Source organism: Chiloscyllium plagiosum, chromosome 9, assembly GCF_004010195.1.
Source record: "Chiloscyllium plagiosum isolate BGI_BamShark_2017 chromosome 9, ASM401019v2, whole genome shotgun sequence".
In the NCBI taxonomy this organism is placed as follows: Eukaryota; Metazoa; Chordata; class Chondrichthyes; order Orectolobiformes; family Hemiscylliidae; genus Chiloscyllium; species Chiloscyllium plagiosum.
Window position 1 is genome coordinate 88,078,050 of NC_057718.1, and position 23,554 is coordinate 88,101,603.

At 40.8% G+C, this 23,554-nt stretch overlaps 1 protein-coding gene across 7 annotated transcripts in view; it reads left to right on the forward strand.

Moving 5' to 3' along the window:
- Positions 1–23,554, forward strand: part of LOC122553033 (pleckstrin homology domain-containing family G member 1-like) — a 219,984-nt gene that overhangs the window by 159,542 nt on the left and 36,888 nt on the right. For all 7 annotated transcript variants that reach the window (XM_043696473.1, XM_043696471.1, XM_043696472.1 and 4 more), the window contains 4 exons: positions 11,343–11,443; positions 18,750–18,819; positions 21,051–21,097; positions 22,790–22,940. In XM_043696473.1, coding sequence (XP_043552408.1) covers positions 11,343–11,443; positions 18,750–18,819; positions 21,051–21,097; positions 22,790–22,940 — 369 coding nt within the window. The remainder of the gene's footprint in view (positions 1–11,342; positions 11,444–18,749; positions 18,820–21,050; positions 21,098–22,789; positions 22,941–23,554) is intronic.

Here is a 23,554-nt window from a genome sequence, read left to right on the forward strand (position 1 = left end):
ATGTAAATGACAAAAATTAGAGGGCCCAGCACCGATCCTTGTGGCACTCCACTGGTCACAGGCCTCCAGTCTGAAAAACAATCCTCCACCACCACCCTCTGTCTTCTACCTTAGAGCCAGTTCTGTATCCAAATGGCTAGTTCTCCCTGTATTCCATGAGATCTAACCTTGCTAAATAGTCTCCCATGGGGAACCTTCATATACTTAAAATGGAAATCAGGAGGGCAAAAAGGGGACATGAGATTGTTTTGGCAAATAGAATTAAGGAGAATCCAAAGGGTTTTATAAATACATCAAGGACAAAAGGATAACTAGGGAGAGAATAGGGCCTAACAGAGATCAGCAAGGCAGCCTATGTGTGGAGCAGCAGGAGATGGAGGTGATACTAAATGAGTATTTTGCATCAGTGTTTACTGTGGAGAAGGACAAGGAAGATATAGAATGTGGGGAAATAGATGGTGACATCTTGAAAATGTCCATATTACAGAGGAGGTGGTGCTGGATGTCTTGAAACAGTTAAAGGTGGATAAATCCCCAGGATCTGATCAGGTGTGCCCTAGAACTCTGTGGGAAGCTAGGAAAGTGATTGCTGTGCCCCTTGCTGAGATAGTTGTATCACTAGTAGTCACAGGTGAAGTGCCAGAAGACTGGAGGTTGGCCATTATTTAAGAAAGGTGTTAAGGAAGAGCCAGGGAACTATAGACAGTGAGCCTGACCTCAGTGGTGGGCACGCTGTTGGAGGGAATCCTGAGGGACCGATTTACATGTATTTGGATAGTCAACATGGCTTTGTGCATGGTAAATCATGTCTCATTTATTTGATTGAGTTTTTTGAAGATATAACAAAGAGGTTTGATGAGAGCAGAGCAGTGTATGTGATCTATATGGCCTTCAGTAAGGTGTTCGACAAGGTTCCTCATGGGAGACTGGTTAGTAAGGGTAGATCTCCTGGAATACAGGGAGAGCTAGCCATTTGGATACAGAGCTGGCTAGATAGTAGAAGACAGAGGGTGGTGGTGGAGGGTTCTTTTCAGACTGGAGGTCTGTGACCAGTGATGTGCCACAAGGATTAGTGCTGAGGGTCCACTACTTTTCGTCATTCATATAAATGATTTGGATGTGAACGTAGGGGGTATAGTTAGTAAGTTTGCAGATGACACCAAAATTGGAGGTGTAGTGGATAACGGAAAAGATTACCTCAGATTACAACAGGATCTTGATCAGATGGGCCAGTGGGCTGAGGAGTGGCTGATGGAGTTTAATGTAGATAAATGTGAGGTGCTGCATTTTGGAAAAGCAAATCAGAGCAGGACTTATACACCTTAATGGTAAGGTCCTGGGATGTGTTGCTGAATAAAGAGACCTTGGAGTGCAGGTTCATAGCTCCTTGAAGGTAGGATTGCAGGTAGAAAGGGTAGTGAAGAAGATGTTTGGTATGCTTTCCTTTATTGGCCGGAGCATTGAGTATAGGAGTTGGGAAGTCATGTTGTGGCTGGGCAGGACATTGGTTCGGCCACTTTTGGAATATTGCATGCAATTCTGGTCGTCTTCCTATTGGAAGGATACTGTGAAACTTGAAAGGGTTCAGAAAATTTTTACAAGCATGTTGCCAGGGTTGGAGGATTTGAGCTATAGGGAGAGGCTGAATAGGCTGGGGCAATTTCCCTGGAGCACCAGAGGCTGAGGGGTGACCTTTATAGAGGTTTATAAAATCATGAGGGGCACAGATAGGATAAATAGACAAGGTCTTTTCCTGGGGTGGGGGAGTCCAGAACTAGAGGTTTAGGGTGAGGGGGGAAAAGATATAAAAGGGACTTAATGGGCACTTTTTCACACAGGATGGTGCATGTATAGAATGAGCTGCCAGAGGAAGTGGTGGAGACTGGTACAATTACAACACTTTAAAAGGCATCTGAATGGGTATATGAATAGGAAGGGTTTAAGAGGGATATAGGCCAAGTGCTGGCAAGTGGGACTAAGTTAGATTAGGATATCTGGACGGCATGGACGAGTTGGACCAAAGGGTCTGTTTCTGAGCTGTACGTCTCTGACTCTAAACATAGAACATAGAACATTGCAGCGCAGTACAGGCACTTCGGCCCTCGATGTTGTGCCGACCTGTCATACCAATCTGAAGCCCATCTAACCTACATTATTCCATATACGTCCATATGTTTATCTAATGACAACTTAAATGTACTTAAAGTTGGCGAATCTACTACCGTTGCAGGCAAAGCATTCCATACCCTTACTGCTCTCTGAGTAAAGAAACTACCTCTGACATCTGTCCTATATCTATCACCCCTCAATTTAAAGAGATATGAAGTGGTTGGAAAGGAATTTCCTACACTATCATTTTGTAATATTTTCCTCCCACCTTTTTCCTTTTTGCCACTGTCTGGGAAATTACAACACTGGGGCCAGGAGAATCGATTGGCTATGATGATTTGGTCATTGTGATGTAGGGCAGGCTAAGTGTGCCTGAATGGACTTTTTCTGCCCTTCATTTATAATGTATCTGTCACTCATTTCAATATACTGAATCAATAACAACAAATGCTGTCTCTTGTTTTGACTGCTTTGGTACTGCTTACTACATGGGAGATCAATGTATTGAAGTATCAAGGCTATCACATCAGTGGATTGATGTTTTAAATGCACCATATTTAGTACAATGCCACTCTTGCTTGTTCAAGGCCAAGATGTCATTTGGGGCTTACTTGGGGAATACTTTGTTTTTCTCTGCTCTGTGTAAGAAGGCAGGGAATCATGTCCCACTGAAAGATTTAAACATAAGTCAAGCTGATAGGCCAGTCCAATAAAAGTAAAATAGATCCTGGAAATAAGGGGTTATGGAGGAGGGTGGGGCTGGAAATCAATGTTGGAAAATCTCAGCCACTGACTGCATTGTGGAGAAGAAAAGTGCAATATTTCAAGTGCAATTGTCTGTTAGGAACTGAAGAGAGGTAGAAAGCTATGAAAAAATATTATTTTTTGTTAATTGTTTCTATCTCCAGATCTGGGCTTTTCTGATACTCCTGTGTAATAGAGGGAGTGCTGTGCTGTTGAAGCTACAGCCTGTCTGATGATACGAAGCAGACAGGACCTGTTTTTACTTCGAGGAATGGTGAAGGCTCCCATATTGGTATTTGTGTGTAAGAACAGTTATTCCTGATATCCTGGCCAACATCATCACATTGGTGGAACCTTGAGGACAAATTTGCTGCTGCTGCTTCCTACAGTCAAATGGTGACTCAGTATCAGTGCTTTAGCTGGTGTCTAGGGGTGTCCTGGGATTGAGACCTCCTCCATCAATGCAAATTAGCTTGTTCATTTCTTGAAGCTTTGCATGTCGGAAGAAAATTTTTTTAATTCTTTTTTTTGCCCAATTAAGCGATGCAGGTGAGCTCCCAAGAGAGTTAGCCACAGCACTTTGATTGGAATCAGGGCTTTGTTCCATCAAAGTAAGAGATGGTTAAAGTGTTGCCCATGGACACCATTTCTTCATTGTTTTCATTAATATGATCTTTAGGTTCTCTTGAGCTTTGACTTTAGATATTAGCTGATACTGCTGTTCATTTATTGTTAATTCACTAGCTCTAGAGCTTGGTTAATGTTTGTATTGCATTGTGATAAAAGTTGAAATAGAAGGAGTCATGCATGGATTACCTATTGCTGTTATTTTCACAAAGATCTATACAATTAATTTCATTGGATTGACAACGTTGTGCTTGCACCTATTGTCATGACTGTTTTGATACACTTTTTTTTATAGAAGTTCATTCATGTGGCATGGGTGCTGCTGACTGGGCCAGCATTTATTGCCTATCTTCAGTTTCCTTTGGAGATACTGGTGAGCTGCCTTTTTGCACCACTGCAGTCTGTTTGGTGTCATTATATCTAATGTTACGAGAACAAAGTTTTAGAAATTTGACTAAGCAACAGAGGAGGAACTGTGACAGTGTTTCCATGCATTTGCTGTCCTTGTTTAAAAGATACTACTGAAGGAACATTGAGTTCCTGCAATACATTTTGTAGATGTTATGCACTGCTACCACTCTGCATTGGTGGAGAGTGTGAATGTTGGTGGTTGAGGCTTTTTAATCAAATGGGCCTTTTTAGTCCTGGGTGGTGTGGAGCTGCTTGAATGTGGAGCTGCACTCATCCAAGCAAGTGGGCTTTATTCCGTCATACACAGGATTTATGCTTTGTATGTGGTAGACTTGTTTAGGGGAGAACTTGCTGCATGACTCCTTGCCTCTAATCAGCTGATGTAATCACTGTATTTTTAATGGCTAGTTGAGATCTGTTTCTGGGCTTCCTGATATGTGGATGATTCCACAGATTGAGTCAGCTGTCACACAGTAGACCTGCATTTGACTCTGGCCTCCAAATCTAAAGATTTGTTTCCAGCCCAACGGTCTTCTGCATTACTGACTGCATTCTACAATTGCAGGTGTTATCTTTTAGTTTTAGACTAAAGGTCAAGGATTCATCTTTTCTTGCAGGTATAGGTTAAAAGATCCCTTTAGTAATGTTTGGAGAAGGAATGACTGTTCTTCCTGGTTAGTTGTACATCATTGAACCTCGTTCTTCCGGTGTTTGGTATTAAAACAGAGAAATCTACCTATTCTGCACCCCAACAGTAAAATGGATGTGTCACTTAGTTTATCGAAGGAGAGTGTAATCAATCGACCAATGAAGTTGACCTACACAGTGGTGAGGATAGAGTCCTGCTGGACAGTGTAGACCTGCTTTGAATTTCAACTTGTTACCAGGAATACGTCCAGGCTTTTTAGAACGCTGAAATCGTTTGCTTGATCTTTTGTGCTTTATAAAAGCACATGGGAGAATAGTTCACAGGAAGATGATTTGCATTTATATAATGCCCTCAATAGGGCTGAGTGCAGAAACACCATCAGTCACCATTTGGTGCCAAATCGCAGGAGAAGTTAGAACACATGACTTAAGAAATTGGTAAAAGACAAAAGTCTTGTAATTTTTTTTTAGATTAGATTAGATTACATTACATTACAGTGTGGAAACAGGCCCTTCGGCCCAACAAGTCCACACCGACCCGCCGAAGCGCAACCCACCCATACCCCTTACCTAACACTACGGGCAATTTAGCATGGCCAATTCACTTGACCTGTACATCTTTGGACTGTGGGAGGAAACCGGAGCACCCGGAGGAAACCCACGCCGACACGGGGAGAAGTCTTGTAGAACATTTTTTTAAAAAAGGGACCTGGAGAGGTTTAGGGTGCACATTCTTAAGTTCACATCCTAAACAACTGTGAGTAGATGAATGCCAAATCTAAACTTAGAGGGAAAGTTCTGGGTTTGGAGGAGAATAGTGGTATGAAAAAATTCGTAAATGAGGCTAATAATTTTAAAATGTTCCTTGATCAGGTGCCAGTATAGAAGGTTTGTGAGCATAATTGATGGGAGAATGTATCTTGGTGCAAGTTCAGATATAGGCAAAAAAGACATTCCAATATTACAAGATAATTATCCATACACATGATTTCCAGACAAGAAGCCAATTATGTGAACGTCAATTGGAAGATTTGACTGGTATACGCCTTTTGCTTTGACAGCATCAGAAGATTGCATTCAATGCTTTCATTACATAGTCCCTGATATCATAACCCCCTTTTAATTATGTGGATTTTACAAGAAGCTGTGGACCATTTAATGAGAGGCTGTCCAGATGTTACAGTTTTGGCATGAAGGTCTGAAATGCAGTAAAGGCTCATAAGTACCAGATGCTGTTTGCTGTTCAGATTTGTCAGGTGAACCCCCCCCCGCCAACACTTTTGGAATTTTCCCCAATGTCCTATCCAATATTGTTCGTACCTAAAGACTGCTGCTAAGAAAAGAGATACAGTTGAAGCTTTTAGTTTTGCTTACATTAAGATAATTTGAAGAATGCCAAATATTTAAAGCAAGCAACAAATTGTAATGCATAAATGAGGGTGCTGAGTTGTCGGCCAAGTGCCGTCGCATTAGGGAGAGGAAATTCCACTTTTGTCTTTGGTGCCCAGCGACTTTCCAAATTGCAAGTTTTGGGAGAATAGCTCTGGACCTCTGAGGGGACTGATGTGTCACCTATGTCACTAAATAATTCGCTTATGTAACTTGCACCTAATTATTAATGGGGGCAGGAATGTACTGTTTTGTTAAGGTGCTGTTTTCTTTAAGTCTCTTAAATGGATATTCCTCTACCACTCTAAGCAAAAATAGTCAGTTGCATCTAGTTGAGGAAAGAGGGATAGTGGCAGCTTCCATCCACAAACTGTCATTTTTGTTCTGCATTTTCTTCTTTGCATTGGTCCAGATGAGTAGACAATCTGTTCCTGCATCTATACAAATGCTGCTCTGTCCATTGGATTTTTTTGTCAGAAGACTCACCGTTTAATAAACCCAGACTTCAAGACCTTTTCATAAAGATCTTATGTAAATGCTATTGGATAAGTGTAAGGCAGTGAATGTTCTGGGCGAAACAGGACAATAAAAAGAAGTACTATACGAAGTGCTGGAAATGATCAGTCGACTTCCGCATCTATGGAGAGAGCATAAGGTTAACATTTCCAGTCAATGACCTTCCATCGACTGGGAAAAGTTAAAAATGTAACAACAAATTTTAAGCAAGTACAAAAGAGAGGTGGAAGTGATGGGGAAGATGAGAAAGGAAACTCTGCTTGGGTTCAAGCCAGGAGAAATTAAATTACAAAAGATGCCAATGGAAAACAAAAGGTTGCAGTGATGGAGTAAATAAAAACAAAAGGTGTCTGCTAGAAGTGCTCATGGGTAAAATAGAATCCTCACAGACGGCAGGCTTTCAAACCAGGGCGAAATCATGAAACAAGCTGAATGAATGATTAGAATAGTCAGGTGCCAATTAAGCCATCTTGAATTAGAAGCGTCTCAATGGTTTAGATAAGTCCCATCAGAAAGGGAAACTCAAAACCCCAATGATCAAAACAATACTTCCTACTGATGGATCAATGATGGCCAAGGTATAATTCTGATGAATGCAAGACCTTCTACATGTTGGATGCTATTTGCATGAATCGGAAGAAATTCTGAGTTCCAGGAAAAAATGTAAATATCAAGTTTAGTTTGAGTTATTAGAAAGTGAATTGAATTGAATTTACTGTCACATGTACAAGGCACAGTGAAAAGCTTTGTCTTGCAAACATTACAGGCAGATCGCATAGTTAAGTAGCATCGATAAGTAAATAATAGGTAAACAGCGACAAAAACACAAGTACAGGCGAATGTTAAGAGTTTGAGTCCATTCCATATTCTAACAACAATAGGGTAGAAACTGTTTCAAGACCGGCTGGTGGGTGTGTTCAGGCTTCTGTACCTTCTTCCCTGATGGTCGAGATTGTAGAAAGTGAATAGACAGTTGAATAATTACCAGACCAGCAGAAATAAACTTCCGTTTCTATAAAGTTTTTCATAATATCAAGGCACTTGGATACAGTACAGCCAATCAATACTTTTTTGAAGTCTGGTCTCTGGCATTTAGGAAATGTAGCAGCCAAATTACACAAAACAAGGTTCTATAAACAGGAAGGCAGTGATAGGCCAGATGTTATCCCAGAAACCCTTTTCTTTTGGAATACTGCTGTGGTATTGTTCATTTCTAATGGAGCCCAATGGTATTCTGGTTTAATACCTCATCTGATCATCATGTTGACATGGAGTGGAGTAGACTCAGTCCTCTGACTCAAATGTGGACTTTAGTACTGCCAATATCATGGATCATCCTCTACCTGCATGGGGAATTGGTCAAAGGAAGCAAACTGGAGCAGAGAGTAGCTTTGCTCTTCATCCCTCTGCAATTGAATTTTCTCACTGGGAGAAGTTGTGTATTGAGGTTGTAGGGGTAATTGAGGACCTTGAACACTTACCTGTCTGAATAGAGCATGACATTTGATGCACTGTGCCAATGGATCCCAAAAGGAAAATCTCCAATTGAGTCTGTCCAAAAGCAATGTTGTCATTCAACTACAGGTGGATCATTGTATTATATGTTAATTTCTGATTTAGAGTGCAGCTGTTTCCAGTTTAGTAGGCCTTGGTAATTCTGTAGAGAAAGGAGTGGGAACATGTAGAAAGGGTATATAGACATTGAGTTGACCTTTTGATTTTGGATGTTTGAGACCTGAGGAAAACTAACAGCTCTGACCCTTTCCTTTTAAAGGTGTCACATGATAGGAACCTTTTTTGAGATCTATAAATCTACCAGTAAGTAGAAAATAAAAGTTTGTTTCAGTATTATTATGCTAAGGCAATTTCTCAGAACAAAACTACAAGATTGGAAACTAGAAAATGTTTAGAATTTTGGTTAGACCATGTTTAGAATCCTTGCACAATTCTGATCTTCACTTTAAAGAAAAAAAAGGAAATACCAGAGAATTTGGAAGAACATATTTGCAAAAACTATACCACAACCAACAGATAACCATCTTGACAGATTAAATAGGTTAGTGCTGCCTCTGAAGGAAACAAAAGGCTAAGGGTTGACTTGATAAAGGTTTTGAAAAGTTATGAAGTAGTTTGTTAGTTGATACTGAGCATAAATATTGTTACAGTTCACTGGAGTAGTGCACTTGAAAACTAGCCCTGCTATTCCTGGACTTGAAATAAAAGTTCAGGATTTTATAAAGCATCCAAAATTCTCCAATATACCTGAATTTCAGATCCAGATTAATTAAGAAGTGCACAGCAAATTCTGCACTGAAGAATCACTATTTATTGCAAGTAGTTAGACTCTAGCTGCAGCTAAGGATTTATAAACCATTGGCACACAACGCTACTAATTTAAAAACTCTTCCTTACTTGCAGACAAACACCTAGATTTAAAAATAGGTTAGGACAGAGGGCAAAATTGGGATGTCAATTCAGTAGGAGAAAGTGAGGACTGCAGATACAGGAGATCAGAGTTGTGTATGTGCTGGACCACACATCTGATACCAAAGTCAATTCAGTAGTCTTTGTTACCAGGTTATGTTGTCGAGATGATTCTTATTCTACTGCTGTGCAGCACTTCAGTCACTTTCTCTGGATACTTCTGCTATTTGGTATAGGGTAAATGTATCAATGTCTCTGATTTATCAGTTTAAAGTCATAGCTACAACTGTCACAGGAAAGAAACTGTTTTCTTTTGGGTTTAGTGAGTTTTGTCTGCAGACAGTGTGCCCTCCTGAGCTGGTGAAGAATTGAACTCCCCTCATTCTTTCTGTAAATTGTTCCCAGCTACCTGGATTACACTTCTTCCCATCCTACCTCCTGCAAAAATGCTATCCCACATTCCCAATTACTCCGCCTCAGCAGTATCTGCTCCCAGGAGGACCAGTTCCACCATAGAACATACCACATGGCCTCCTTCTTTAAAGACCACAATTTCCCTTCCCACGTGGTTGAAGATGCCCTCTTATGGATCTCATCCACATCCTGCACCTCCGCCCTCAAACTCCACCCCTCCAACCGTAACAAGGACAGAACTCCCCTGGTCCCAACCTTCATGTAAACCGCATCGTCCGCCGACATTTCTGCCACCTCCCAAATGGACCCCATCAGCAGGGATATGACCTCCATCCAAGGCCCTAAAGGAGCCTTCCACATCCATCAAAGTTTCACCTGCACATTCACCAATGTCATTTATTGTATCTGTTGCTCCTGACGTGGTCTCCTCTACACTGGGGAGACTGGACACTTTATCTCACAGAGAGCTTTAGGGAGCATCTCCGGGACACCCGCACCAATCAACCCCACCATCTCATGGCCCAACATTTCAACTCCCCCTCCCACTCTGCCGAGGACATGCAGGTCCTGGGTCTCCTCCACCGCCACTCCCTCACTACCCGACTTTTCCGCCTACGAACACTTCAACTCCAGGTCTTCAATGTGGATTTCACCAGTTTCCTTATTTTATTTCCTCCCCCTTCCCCTCCCTATTGTACTCTTTTGTTACCTTCTCCCCAGCCCCACTCCACTCCCATTTATCTCTCCAACCTGGAGGCTCCCTGCCTTCGATCCTGATGAAGGGCTTTTGCCTGAAACATCTATTTTCCTGCTCCTCGGATGCTGCCTGACCAGCTGTGCTTTTCCAGCACCACTCTGATCTAGACCCAACTCAAAGCTGCTCAGTTACCTGAGAACCAAACAAACAAAAGGTCTGCCATTGATAATAGGTCCTTAGTCTATGATCAATCAAATTGTTACTGGCAAAAGGTGCATATTACACTCCTTTTGTCTCCAAATTGTTTACAACTCCAATTGTAGTTATTACTTATTCAAACTGTTGTTTACATGCTGCTTGCCATGGGTGTCAGGTTACTTCCTTTTCAAAACGACATCCACCCTTTTAAGCTGGTCTTTCTCATTTTAAGTCTACCATGTTTTTAAAGCTAGTCATAAATATGAAGGTTAGTTAGCCAGTGCATCAATAAAGGATTCAGGAAAAATCTGATTTGCTAAAGGATGGTGAGATTGTGAAGTTTGCTACCACATTGACTGACTAGTTGGAATGAGTAGCAAAGATGTGCTTCAGGGAAAGTTAGGTAAGTACGAGAGAGCAGACAATAGAAGCGTATGGCAATTGGGTTAATGGAGTAGAACAGGAGGTAACTTGTGGGAAGCACAGGCACTGACATAGACTAATTATGCCAATTGGCCTGTGCCAGTATAAAATGCAATGCAAATTCGGTTCTTAATATTAGGAAGTACCACACCACAAAGCAATGCTTCTAAATTGGCATCAACATGGGAAAAGAAATGAATGTTTTGGTTGTTTGGTAGTGCAGACTTTTTACTGAAGGAAGCTTTTTATTTTGCATTTCAAAAATGTACGGATGCAAGAAAACCAAATTTCAAAGGGAGAAACCATTTTGTTCTGCATGAGAAAAGGGCGGTTGTGTGGCAATTTCAACACAACTGATGAGTTAATACGGGGAATGAAACAGGAAGCAATTGTCATAGAGTCATAGAGCTGTACGGCACAGAAACAGACCCTGTCTCCAAAATGTTTCATTCAATTAAAAAATGCAACACTCAAATGTGCTTTTTTTTCTGCAGCAGATTAGTTCCTGTGTATGAAATATGTGCAGCTTTTTGCTAGTGTAAGTGAGCCACATTGAGCCCAATTGATCCCCTAGTGACTGATTTAAAAGTAATTTTTTGTGCACTCTGGTATGAATTAAGGAATTTTTTTCGTTGATGATGAACTGAGAAAAAGAGTTGAAAGAATGCGAGTGCGTTTGAACTAGATGACATCACCTATGTCTTGCAACTAGACTATAAACTTGATTCTCTTGTGCTCTTAGGACTATCTTGACTGCATCACTGACCAATCACAACTCCCACTGGGGACAGAAGAACGCTTGGCTCTGTTTGGAAACATCCGAGATATCTATCGATTTAATAGGTGAGTAAATCCTGATCTAGTGAACTCAAAAAGGCTTCAGATTGTAAATGCAAGTTAGAGTTCAAAAGTACAGGTAACTAGTTGACTCTAATTCAGCTTTCCCTGTTCCAAATTGAATTTTTTTAAGGTATTGTCATTAAGTTGTTTGTGGGAATATTTCTTGTATAGTCCTGACTTAATTGCTGCAACATTGATCATGCAGTAAATTGCTAATGCCTGAAGATCTAAAATTCCCCCCTACTTACTTACTTACTTCCTACCCACCCACCTACCTACCTACCTACCTACCTATGTTCCTCAACCTACTACTTCGATCAAGTTTCTGACCATCTGTCTTAATTGCCTTATGGATCTCTGTGTACTTGATCAAAAATCCTCTGTAGAACTGCGAGATGCTGTATTATTGTCTTGTTGCATAACCTAAATTTGTTGTATTCACTGAGCAATAAGCAGCAGGAAGGTAAACAAAATTGGGGGTGGTACAGTGGTTTGCACTGCTGCCTAACAGCTCTGGGGACTGTTTGTCTGTGTGGAATTTGCACATTCTCCCCATGTCTGTGTGGATTCCTGCCAGGTGCCCTGGTTTCATCCCACAGTCCAAAGATGTGCATGTTAGGTGGATTGGCCAAGTTAAATTGTATCTACTGTCTAGGGATATATAGGTTGGGTGGATTAGCCCATGGTAAAATGCAGGGAGTGGGTCTGGCTAGGATGCCCTTCAGAGGGTTAGTGCAGACTTGATGGCCCAAATTGTATCTATCTGCACTAATTGGATTCTATGATTCTAATAACAAAAATGGATGATTTAAGAAGGCATTCAAGGCTGAGAGGGGAGGTGTTAAGATGGTAGTCTAATCACAGAATTTGACAGTAAAGAGGAATGTCTTTGCCCTGTCCAGTTGCTGGGTCTCCGAAAAGTGTTCACTTAGTCACAATCTCCACACCACATTTTCTTAATTTTCACATGTTTATTTATGACTCTGCTTCCACTGCCCTGAGTGTTTCCTGCATATAAACTTACATGGAGACCTTTTCAGCCCATTTCTGCCCGTGCTGATGTCTTAAAACAGCTAACCAGTTAGTTCCACTTGTAATATCTCTCTCATTCTGTAACTTTTTCTCAAGTCTATATCCATTTTGTATAAATTTCTATTGAATATTCTATTCCTTCCAGTACTGCTTTTTCATTATAATTTGTGGAGAACTTGGATTTGTCTTTTTTTTTCCACAACTCCAGGCGTTCCAAAGCACCTTGCAGCCTGTAAGGCACTATTTGTAGTTGTCGTCTCTCTCTTGTAAAGTAGGAAATTTGGAACCTCATTTTGCTGTGAAGCTGTCCCAGATAAAGCGATGGTAGTGTAATCTGCTTATGTTGGTTGAGGAGTAAATATTGGTTAGGATAATTTCTTTTCTGTCCACTTTTATCAGGGCAGGTGGGCCTTTGCCTATGGTCACATCCTGAAGGGCAGTGCAGCAAGATGTCAGCCTAAATGATGGGCTGATGGCACTAAAATGAAGCTGATCGTTTAAACGTGAAGTATTTGGTGTTCTTGAACATGTCATGTCAAGCAGATAGGGAATAACATAAAAGCATTAACTAAGAGTAAACAGCACCTGATGCTGCCCACCAAAACTCATGTGTTATTAGTAGGAATCTGAACTCAAGTTGGAAAACAAGGACACTTGCAGCTGTGTTATTACAATGGCTGCACACTGTTTGGTCTCTTTCATTGACTGTTTACTGTAACACTCCGAGCAGCTTTCATAAACCATAAAAGTTGTTTTAAAAGGTATATATAACAGTGATGAGACTTAGCCAGAATTTTTTTTGCCCAGACTAATTGGGATGGGGGTGTGGTTGGGGAAAGAAAACAACTTCTGAGAAGGGGTTTTGAGTACATACTGAGCTCCCTCTTGGGATAATATGATGTGACTCATGCTTTCCTCTTTTACTTGAAGCCACAGGTTCTGTGTATTTTTATTTCTAAATGACTTGGGAATGGAGAACTGTATAATTAAGTTTATTACAATTGTGTTAGGTGGCACAGCAAGTAATATGTATGTAAATGGGAAGATTCAAAAGAACGTTGATAATGGAACCCAATCTGTAGAAGCGTAATGTCATCTGCTTTGGGGATTTAAAAGGGGACCTGAGAAGGTTCAGGACTTTTGTTTTTTCAGAAATTTCTAACTGCAACCTTTTTTGAGAAACAGTTGTTTGATTTGCTAAGTCATGAAGTCTTACAGCACAGAAACAGACCCTTTGGTCCAACTTGTCCATTTCTAACCTGAACTATTCCCATTTGCTGCATTTAGTCCATATCCCTCTAAACCTTTTTCTTATTCATGTACCTCTACAAACTTTTACCTGCTGTAATTGTACCTGCCTCTACCACTTACTCTGCCAGTTTGTTCTACGTACAAACCACCCTCTGAAAAAGCTGCCTTTTTTTTTAAAAAATCTTTCCCCTCTTACCTTAAGTCTATTGGACTCCTCTACCCTAGGGAAAAGGCCTTGGCTACTCCTTTTATCTATGCCTCTCATGACTTTATAAACCTATATAAGGTAAATAAAAATCCATTAATTCTGAAAATTAGGCTCCACACACTTTATAAAGAAAATCACCATATCTACAGAAGGTCTCCACTTGATAATTTAATTTCTTCAGACAGGTAGGGAAAAACCCACATGTCACTAGATTCTTAGATGTACAGCACAAAAACACCCTTCAGTCCAACTTGTCCATACTGACCAGGTATCCTAAATTCATCCAGTCCCATTTACCAGTATTTGCCTATATCCTTCTAAACCCTTCCTATTCATGTATCCATCCAGATGCCTTTTTAAATGTTGTCATTGTACCAGCCTCCTCCACTTCCTCTGGCAGTTCATTCAAAATCCAAACTTAACACACATGATATTAAACATACTGGAATTACAGACCAGTTAGCCTGTCATCTGTGGTGGGGAAATTATTATTGGAAATTATTTTGATCACCTTAATTTCAGTTAATTAGGGAGAGTTGGCATGAATTTGTGAAGGGTAGGTCATGCCTGACAAACTGAATTTTTTTTGAAGAAGTGACAAAGGTTGTGGACAGAGGTGAGTCAATGGATGTCATTTATACAGAATTCAAGAAGGCTTTTGATAAAGCCCCACATGAGACTGTTAGCTAAAGTGGAAGTCCATGGAATTAAGGGCTCATTATTGACATGAATAGGAAATTTGTTTCCTGCCACCTAACCAGAGTTTGGGGAAAATTGGATAAATACTCTAGCTGGTAGGACGTGACTAGTGGTGTCCTGCAGGATGTGTTCAGGTCTCAATTAGTCACCATATTAATTAATGACTTGGATAATGGCATTTAAAAAAAATCAAATATCCAAATAGCTGACAATACAAAATTGGTCAGCATTGTAGACAGTATTGATGATAGCATAAAATTACAACTGGATATTGATAGATTAGGTGAATGGACAAAATGCCACATGGATTTTCATGTAAGCAAGTATGAGTTTGTTCATTTTCGACCAAAGAAGGATAGATCAGGGTTTTAAGAAGGCACCAAATTGAATACAGTGGATAGCCAATGAGATTTGTGGGGGTTCAGGTGCATAACTCTTCTTTATATTTTAAAAAAAACCACAAACCAGCATAAAGGATAATGGAATGCTGACCTTCATATCTAAAGGGCTGGAGTATAAAGATGCTGATGTTACGCTGCAATGATACAAAACCCTAGTTAGACCCAATGTAGAGTACTGTGAGCCGATCTTAGCACCACACCTTAGGAAGGATACTTTGACCTTGGGGGGAGGGGCGGGGTTCAACACAGTTTTAAATAAAACCTGGACCAGGGGTTTTGAGGAGAGATTAGACAAATTTAGGCCACCTTCTCCAGAATTTAGAAGGTTAAAGGGTGATTAAATAAAGATTTTCAGTATATAAACAGGGAAAAACAGGGTAGAAAGATAAATTGTTTCTATTGGTTGACACTTTAGACCAAACAGCATAGCCGAACAATAGGCTAGGCCATTCAAAAGAGATGTTAGAAAGCACTTCTACATGTAAAGAGTAGTGAAGGTTTTGGACTCTTCTCTCAAATGGCAGTCGTGCTAATTCAGTTGTTCAATTTTAAATCAAGGCACGCTTTTGTTTAGCAAGGATATTGAAGGATATGGGCCCAAGGCAGACAAGAGTTCAGCAATGGATCAGCCATAATCTTACTGAATGGCGGATAGCTTGAAGGGCTGAATGGCCTACTCCTGTTGCTATGTTCCTAAGTCGCTCAATTGACATCATAAGATGCAAATGTATAGCTCAAAGGTTGATATTGCCTGTATGACTGGAACGAGAACTGTTTGGATGGGCTTTATTTGAACCATTGTCCTAGTAACTTGTATAGCGTAGTTTAAAGACCTACCTACAAATTGGGCATGGGGTGGTGCACTTTGAGAGAAGTTTTAAAACAATCAAAGACCTGAAAGTGCAGAAGTACAGAGAATGCAAAGGTAATCAAAATATAATAGGAATGGATAGAAAATATAAGTAGACTGAAGCAGGAGTTAGAACAAATGTAAGGAGTAATGATAATTGAAAGCTTAAGGCTCTTTATCTGCATGTGCACATTTCTAACCAGACAAATAAGTTTATGGCACAAATGGAAATAACTAAAAATCATGTGAAATCAAGTTGTGTGGAAATGAGGAATAGTAAGGGGAAGGGGTTGCAGGTATCCATAGGCCCCCTAAAGAGGTGCTTCTCGATTGTAGGACAAAGTGTAAGAGGGAAATAAGGTTGGTGTGTAAAAGAGCACTATAACTGTCATTGGAATTTTTAATCTGCACATTTGATTGCACAAATGAGATGGGGAGGGGGAACATGGAAGTTGAATCCGTAGAGTACATCAGAAAGTATGCAACATACTGCTTTAACAATCCAACTTGGAACAGCTATTTTAGACTAATATCACAGCTTGTAATGAGAATGGGATTAATAGTTCAGTATCCTCTAGGGGGCAGCAATTACAACATGGTAGAATTTCGAACTTCAAATTCCACTTGAGGGAGAGCAGCTCTGGTCATAAACAAGTGTTCTTAACTTAAATAGGGATATTTACAAACGTATAAAGGAAGTTGTCTAAAGTGAGTGGAAAATGCATTAAGGGGACGGTCAGTGGGTGAGCAATGGCAGAAAACTTGTGTATATACTTCATAATCAAAGAATCCCTATAGTGTAGAACCTGGCCGTTTCACCCATTAAGTCCACACTGTTGCACCTAAAATAGTGTTTTAACTCTTATACCTAGCAAAGAAACTGCGAATTGACTCTCAATAATAACAATAATAATAATAATTAACACAATTCGTACTATATCAACAAAATATACTATAAACTAACAATTTACACTATAAATCTAATTTAACTATCTTGTGCTTTAACTTACCTTTGGATGATCATATACCACCAACTAGATAGAACATAGAGAACATAGAACAGTACAGCACAGAACAGGCCCTTCAGCTCACGATGTTGTGCCGACCACTGGTCCTCATGTATGCACCCTCAAATTTCTGTGACCATATGCATGTCCAGGAGTCTCTTAAATGTCCCCAGTGACCCTGCCTCCACAACCGCTGCTGGCAACACATTCCATGCTCTCTCAACTCTGTGTAAAGAACCCGCCCCTGACACCCCCTCTATACTTTCCTCCAACCAGCTTAAAATTATGACCCCTCATGTTAGTCGTTTCTGCCCTGGGAAATAGTCTCTGGCTATCAACTCTATCTATGCCTCTCATTATCTTGTATACCTCAATTAGGTCCCCTCTCTTCGTTCTTTTTTCAAATGAAAAAAGTCCGAGCTCAGTCAACCTCTCCTCATAAGATAAGCCCTCCAGTCCAGGTAGCATCCTGGTAAACCTCCTCTGAACCCTCTCCAAAGCATCCACATCTTTCTTCTAATAGGGTGACCAGAACTGGACGCAGTATTCCAAGTGCGGTCTAACCATTTCTGAAGAAGGGCTTATGCCCGAAATGTCGATTCTCCTGTTCCCTGAATGCTGCCTGACCTGCTCGCTTTTCCAGCAACACATTTTCAGCGGTCTAACCAAAGTCTTATAGAGCTGCAACAAGATCTCACGACTCTTAAACTCAATCCAAACTAGATCTTGGCCTTGATTCATGTGGCGATGGTCATCTTCTTCCAGTGGTCCTGGTATTTTATCTTCAGTGATTGGTCTCTGGTTACTGCTCCTGAGGGTGGTATTGCAATGGTTCTTATACTTGGTCTTTGTCCACTTTTGGGACTGTCCTTGATAGATCTAACAGGGCTTGATCACCCTAATCAATCGGACCCAACCAGGCAATGACATGTTGATGGCAGGTTGGTCCTTAGCCATGCATTTCTGGAGGTGTTGGGTGCATGTATGTCAGGTAGCCCTCTCCAAATAAGGATGTGAGGCACCTCCATGTCTGGTAAACAACTCAATATTTCAGATTGTCCTGGGAATGGCATTCAGTTGATTCTATTCAATTCCAAATTAGAGTTTATATTGTTTTGGCTGCAGCTGCTGGGTCAATTACATACTGTCAGTCTGTATCTGTAGCGTGAGTGGATTCTGCAGCATGTTTATTAGCACAGTCACTTTGGTCAACGTTTGTCTCAATTACCTAGCATGCCTCATTTATTTCCATTTTTCATAAATCCATCACAAATGCATAAGTTTGAGTGGCTTGTCCAGCTACAGCGCCTGAAGAGCATGCCACCCAGGTCCACCCCCTTACTCTAACCCAGTAACCTTCCAATTATCATGTGCAATGGTTATGTTACTAGACTAATAACCCAAAGACTGTGAGTTCAAACCACAGCAGTGTAAGAATTTAAAAGTGGGTACATAGTGCAACAATTATCATGGCTAATCGACCTAGTCTGCACATCTGTGGATATTATGGGCAATTTAGCATGGCCAATCCACCCACCCTGTACATCTTTGGACTGTGGGAAGAAACCAAAGCACCAGAGGAAAGCGACACAGACAAGGGAAATGTGCAAACTCCACACAGTTGCCTGAGGGTAGAATTGAACATAAGTACCTGGCACTGAGGCAGCAGTGCTAACCACTACCACCCATCAAAATGTTAAGGAAAAATTATTCCAGTTAAAAAGACCAGCATTTACTACCCATCTCAAATTCCACTTGAGAAGGTGATTGTGACTCAATGTTCCAAGATCTATGTTACTAGTCAGTAGATCTGTGACTTAGTTTCTGTATTAAAATGTAACTTTCTTCTCTTTTTGTTTAGTGACCTGTTACAAGATCTAGAGAGTTGTGACAGTGATCCTGTCGCAATTGCAGAATGTTTTGTAGCAAAGGTAAGTAGCTGCTTTTCTGTGCAAGGTTCCAAATGCAAGGTAGATTGGAGTAGCTTTCAGTTGAAAACTTTTTTTAAAAAATTGCTCCTTAACTATCTGTTAATGTTCATCCTGGTCTTTAACTATGCTCTTAAAGTAGTGATGAACTGCATTGAATTGGCACAATCATAGAGTCATAGAGATGAGCAGCGCGGAAACATACCCTGCGGTCCAACTTGTCCATGCCGATTAGGTATCCCTAACCAATCTAGTCCCACCTGCCAGCACCTGGCTCATATCCCTCCAAGCCCTTCCTATTCATATACTCATCCAAATGCCTCTTAAATGTTGCAATTGTACCAGTCTCGACCACTTCCTCTTCCAGCTCATTCCATACATGTACCACTCTCTGCGTGAAAATATTGCCCCTAGGTCTCTCTTATAATTTTCCCCTCACCCTAAACCTATGCCCTCTAGTTCTAAACTCCCCCACCCCAGGGAAAATACTTTGTCTCTTTATCCTATCCATGCCTCTTATAATTTTGTAAACCTCTATAAGGTCACCCCTCAGCCTTTGACGCTCCAGGGAAAACAGCCCCAACCTGTTCAGCCTCTCCCTATAGCTCAAATCCTCCAACCTGGCAACATCCTTGTTAATTTTTTTTGAGCCCTTTCACGTTTCACAACATCTCTCCGATAGGAAGGAGACCAGAATTGCACGCAATATTCCAACAGTGGCCTAACCAGTGTCCTGTACAACCGCAACATGACCTCCCAATTCTTGTACTTTGACCAATAAAGGAAAGCATACCAAACGCCTCCTTCGCTATCCTATTTACCTGCGACTCCACTTGCAAGGAGCTATGAACCTGCACTCCAAGGTCTCTTTGTTCAGCAACACTCCCTAGGACCTTACCATTAAGTGTATAAGTCCTGCTAAGATTTGCTTTCCTGAAATGCAGCACCACGCATTTATCTGAATTAAACTCCATCTGCCACTTCTCAGCCCATTGGCCCATCTGATCAAGGTTCCGTCGTAATCTGAGGTAACCTTCTTCGCTGTCCACCATGAGAGTTTTGTACAATCTGCTGTTAGGAAGGTAGTTCCAGATTTTGATCCAGAGGCAGTGAAGAAACTGAGAAAGATCCAAGTCAGGGTATATGTAGCTTGGAGGAGAATGTGCAAATGATCATGGTCGCATTCATTTGCCATCCTCTGACTAGAGGTTGGGAAGGTGTTGTCAACAGAGTCAGTTGTTCAGAAACATCCAGAATAAAGAAAAATTGATGTGCTAGAGATTTCCTTATTTCCTGTGTATATGTTAGGTGCATTCTGCGCAGGAGTATGAAATTGTCTTGTTTTCCTTGGTTCTCATCAGAATTTAATTCAAACCAAGTCTGTATTGTTAATGTTTGTTTGGGTTACCTTCAGTTGAAATAATAATAGATTCCATATGTCATTGGGACATATGTTCCATGGGGCGCACTCTAATCTCATAGAACATAGATAAGCTATATTAGTTGGTTGGAATATATTAAACAAATCATTCCAATAAACAGCAGAGTTTGGGTCAGATGAGAGGTTTCTTGAAGCCTACCTTTTGCCAGTCCACGTTCAGGGTTACCAGGACAGGAGATAGGCAATGGATACCTGCCGAGAAGCCAAGTTAGTTACTTTTTTTTTAAATTGAGGCTGGGAACCTGAGGTTTGAACATGCTTTGTTTATGTGTGGCTGCCTAGGTTGCTTAAATGTTGAGAAACCTAGCAGCCCAGGGAGGCAAGGAAGAGTTGGGGAAAAGCTCAGCACCAGCAGCACTGCTTGTGAACCAAACAAAAAACTCTTTCCTCAAATCTTACACTTGCCTCCAAATCTACTCATTAAACTGATCAATGTTGGGATTGTTGTGGGTACTATGTTCTCTGCAGGATGCCAAGACAATAAAAACTAAAAGAACTGTGGATGCTGTAAATCAGAAACAAAAACAAATTGCTGGATACGCTTAGCAGGTCTGGCGCGTGGGTGGAGAGAAATCAAAATTAATGTTTTTTGGTTAAGTGATCCTTCTCAGAACTAATAGTAGTTGGGAAAATGTCTGTTTATATACAGCAGATATGGTGGGGGAGGGGCTAAGGAGTAAATGATAGGTGGGGATAGAGCTCAGAGATGAGAGCAGTTAGACAGACAAAGGAGCTAAAACTGATTTACTTTGCATTGGCATGTTTGTTTGATTTTTGCTTTCTTCTTGTGCAGAGTGAAGAGTTTCACATTTACACTCAATACTGTACAAACTATCCCAGGTAAGGTGGCAAAAGATGTGGCCCAATTTTGTCTCACATTGAAGCTTGCCCTGTTACACTGTGCAGATCTTGTCTTTCCCATGTATTTTCAAGTGGCTCAAAGGCCACTTTTCACTCAACCTGGCTGTCGGGGAGCTAATTAGAACATGTAGATTGCTGGCCTTGCGATCCTCGTGGCTTTTGAATCAATGAAGAATATTAATGGAGGGGTTATAAAACCAGTTTTCTCCCCTCCAACTTGTCCAGCTGGTAGAGGTTAAAGTTCACCCCAAAATGTCAGGCAACCTTTGGCTATGGAAGTCCCTCAGCGGTGTAGAGGTCGGTGCGCCAAACTACTACTGCGCCTCCCTTGTCAGCTGGTTTGATGGTGAGGTTGGGGTTAAAGTTCACCCCAAAATGTCAGGCAACCTTTGGCTATGGAAGTCCATGTTTGGAGCTAATTAAAATTCCAACATCTGTTGTTTCAAGGAAATAATGAAGTTGGATCTTCTCTTTTGCCTGTTCATTCTGCAGATATCGTCGTAGTGCTACCTCTCCCTTTCCTATTGAGCCCCTTGATCAAACTAATGGATTTAAACCCAGTCAGCTGCTGAAGAGTTTATGAAAACCTAATTTTGGAGTTCATTTGCTTTAGTTTAGCTTGTGTGTTGAACAATTCTAAAGGCATTTGATTCTTCAGAGAGCCTAAAACTTATTCAACAGGAAGGTATTTGTTGAAATATTTTATGTTGCACTAATATATGTAAATGTCATCTCCTAATATTTAAGGTGAGAAGGATTTCATTGTCCATTTTTTTTCAGTCCGATATTCAGTACTGGCGCTCTGAGCAACTGTTCAGGAATCCAATAACATGAATTGTGTACAGTCTTGGGCTCCTTACTTAAGAATCCACTTATCATAGAGGGAGTACAAATAATATTCACCAGCTTGATCCCTGGAATGGTAGGATTGTCCTTTTGAGCGGACTTGGCCTTTAGACCCTAGAGTTTAGAAGAATAAAAGGTGATCTTATTGAGGATAGAAAATTGTTGTCGGGCTTGCAGGGTAGATGCAGGAAGGATGTACCTCCTGGTTAGGAGGCCTGGAATTGGGGTACACCCAATTAGAGAGGCAACTTTAATACTGACGAGTGGGAGAATTTCTTCCCTTAGACTGATGAACCTTTTAGAATTCTCTACCACAACTGTGGAGGCTCAGTTCTTGAGTATGTTCAAGAAAGCAATCAAAACATTTTCTAGTCAGCCAAAATATCAAGGAGTATTATGAAGAAAAAGGCATGAGAAAGGTGGTGAGCTATGTATTTAGTTGATTAGTGGTGCTAAATGGACTACTCCTGCTCTAAGTTCCAGTGTGCCAATGTGATATATAGAGTATGTTGCAGCTTTTGAGATCAAGTAATATTACAATGGATTTGTAGCTGCTTCAGTGGATTACAACATCTGCCAAGTTCATTGCAGCTGTTGAGGTGATTCAGTAACCCTGAATGATGACATGCAAGGAAAAATTAGGCAAAAATGCAAAGGCCTCAGCGCACCAGTCAGGAAGAAGCAAACCTCTAGAATCGGCCAAACAGAAAATACTACTTGTAAAGTCTTGATAAAAGACTGAAGTAACAGTAAAGAAAAATTCCATTTATTTTGCACAAAGTCAGTTATTTAAAAGGGTCACTAATCTTTCTGGATCACTTACAGATCTGTGGCAGTGTTAACAGAGTGTATGAGAAACAAAGTGCTTGCCAAATTCTTCAGAGAACAACAGGAGTCCTTGAAACACTCCCTACCTCTGGGATCCTACCTTCTCAAACCAGTGCAACGCATTCTGAAGTACCATCTCCTCTTGCATGTAAGTGGTCATGAATGACTTTCAGTCCGCAGTTCAGATTTGAAGACTGCTGACAATTGATGCCACTTCCTGCATCCAGAAAACATCTTGCTATTAGTGTCAGTGATTTGCCAAAATCATTTCTTGTGAAGCTTTACCCTATTTAAGATCCAGTGTTGAATGGATCCAGCAACATCATTGTTATTAAAGCTCTGAACTTACAGCTGTTGTGAAGATAAAGAAATATCAATGAGATATGAGACTTACCTAGCTTACTACAACTTAATTTTGAAGTCTTTGCTTTCATTTTTGATTGTGCAGGATAGTCTCTCTTGGCTGCCATCTGCTGTAAGGCTGCCACTATTGCCGTCTGTGTAAGAATCGCTTGTTACAAAAAGCATACCAATGCTTCTACTTCCTCCAGAAGGCTAAGGAAATTCAGCATGTCCACAATGATTCTCACCCATTTTTTTTAATGCACCATAGAAAGCACCCTATCTTGATGCGTCACAGCTTGGTATGGTAACTGCTGTGGAGAAAGTGAGGACTGCAGATGCAGTAGATCAGAGCTGAAAATGTGTTGCTGGAAAACCGCAGCAGGTCAGGCAGCATCCAGGGAACAGGAGAATCGACGT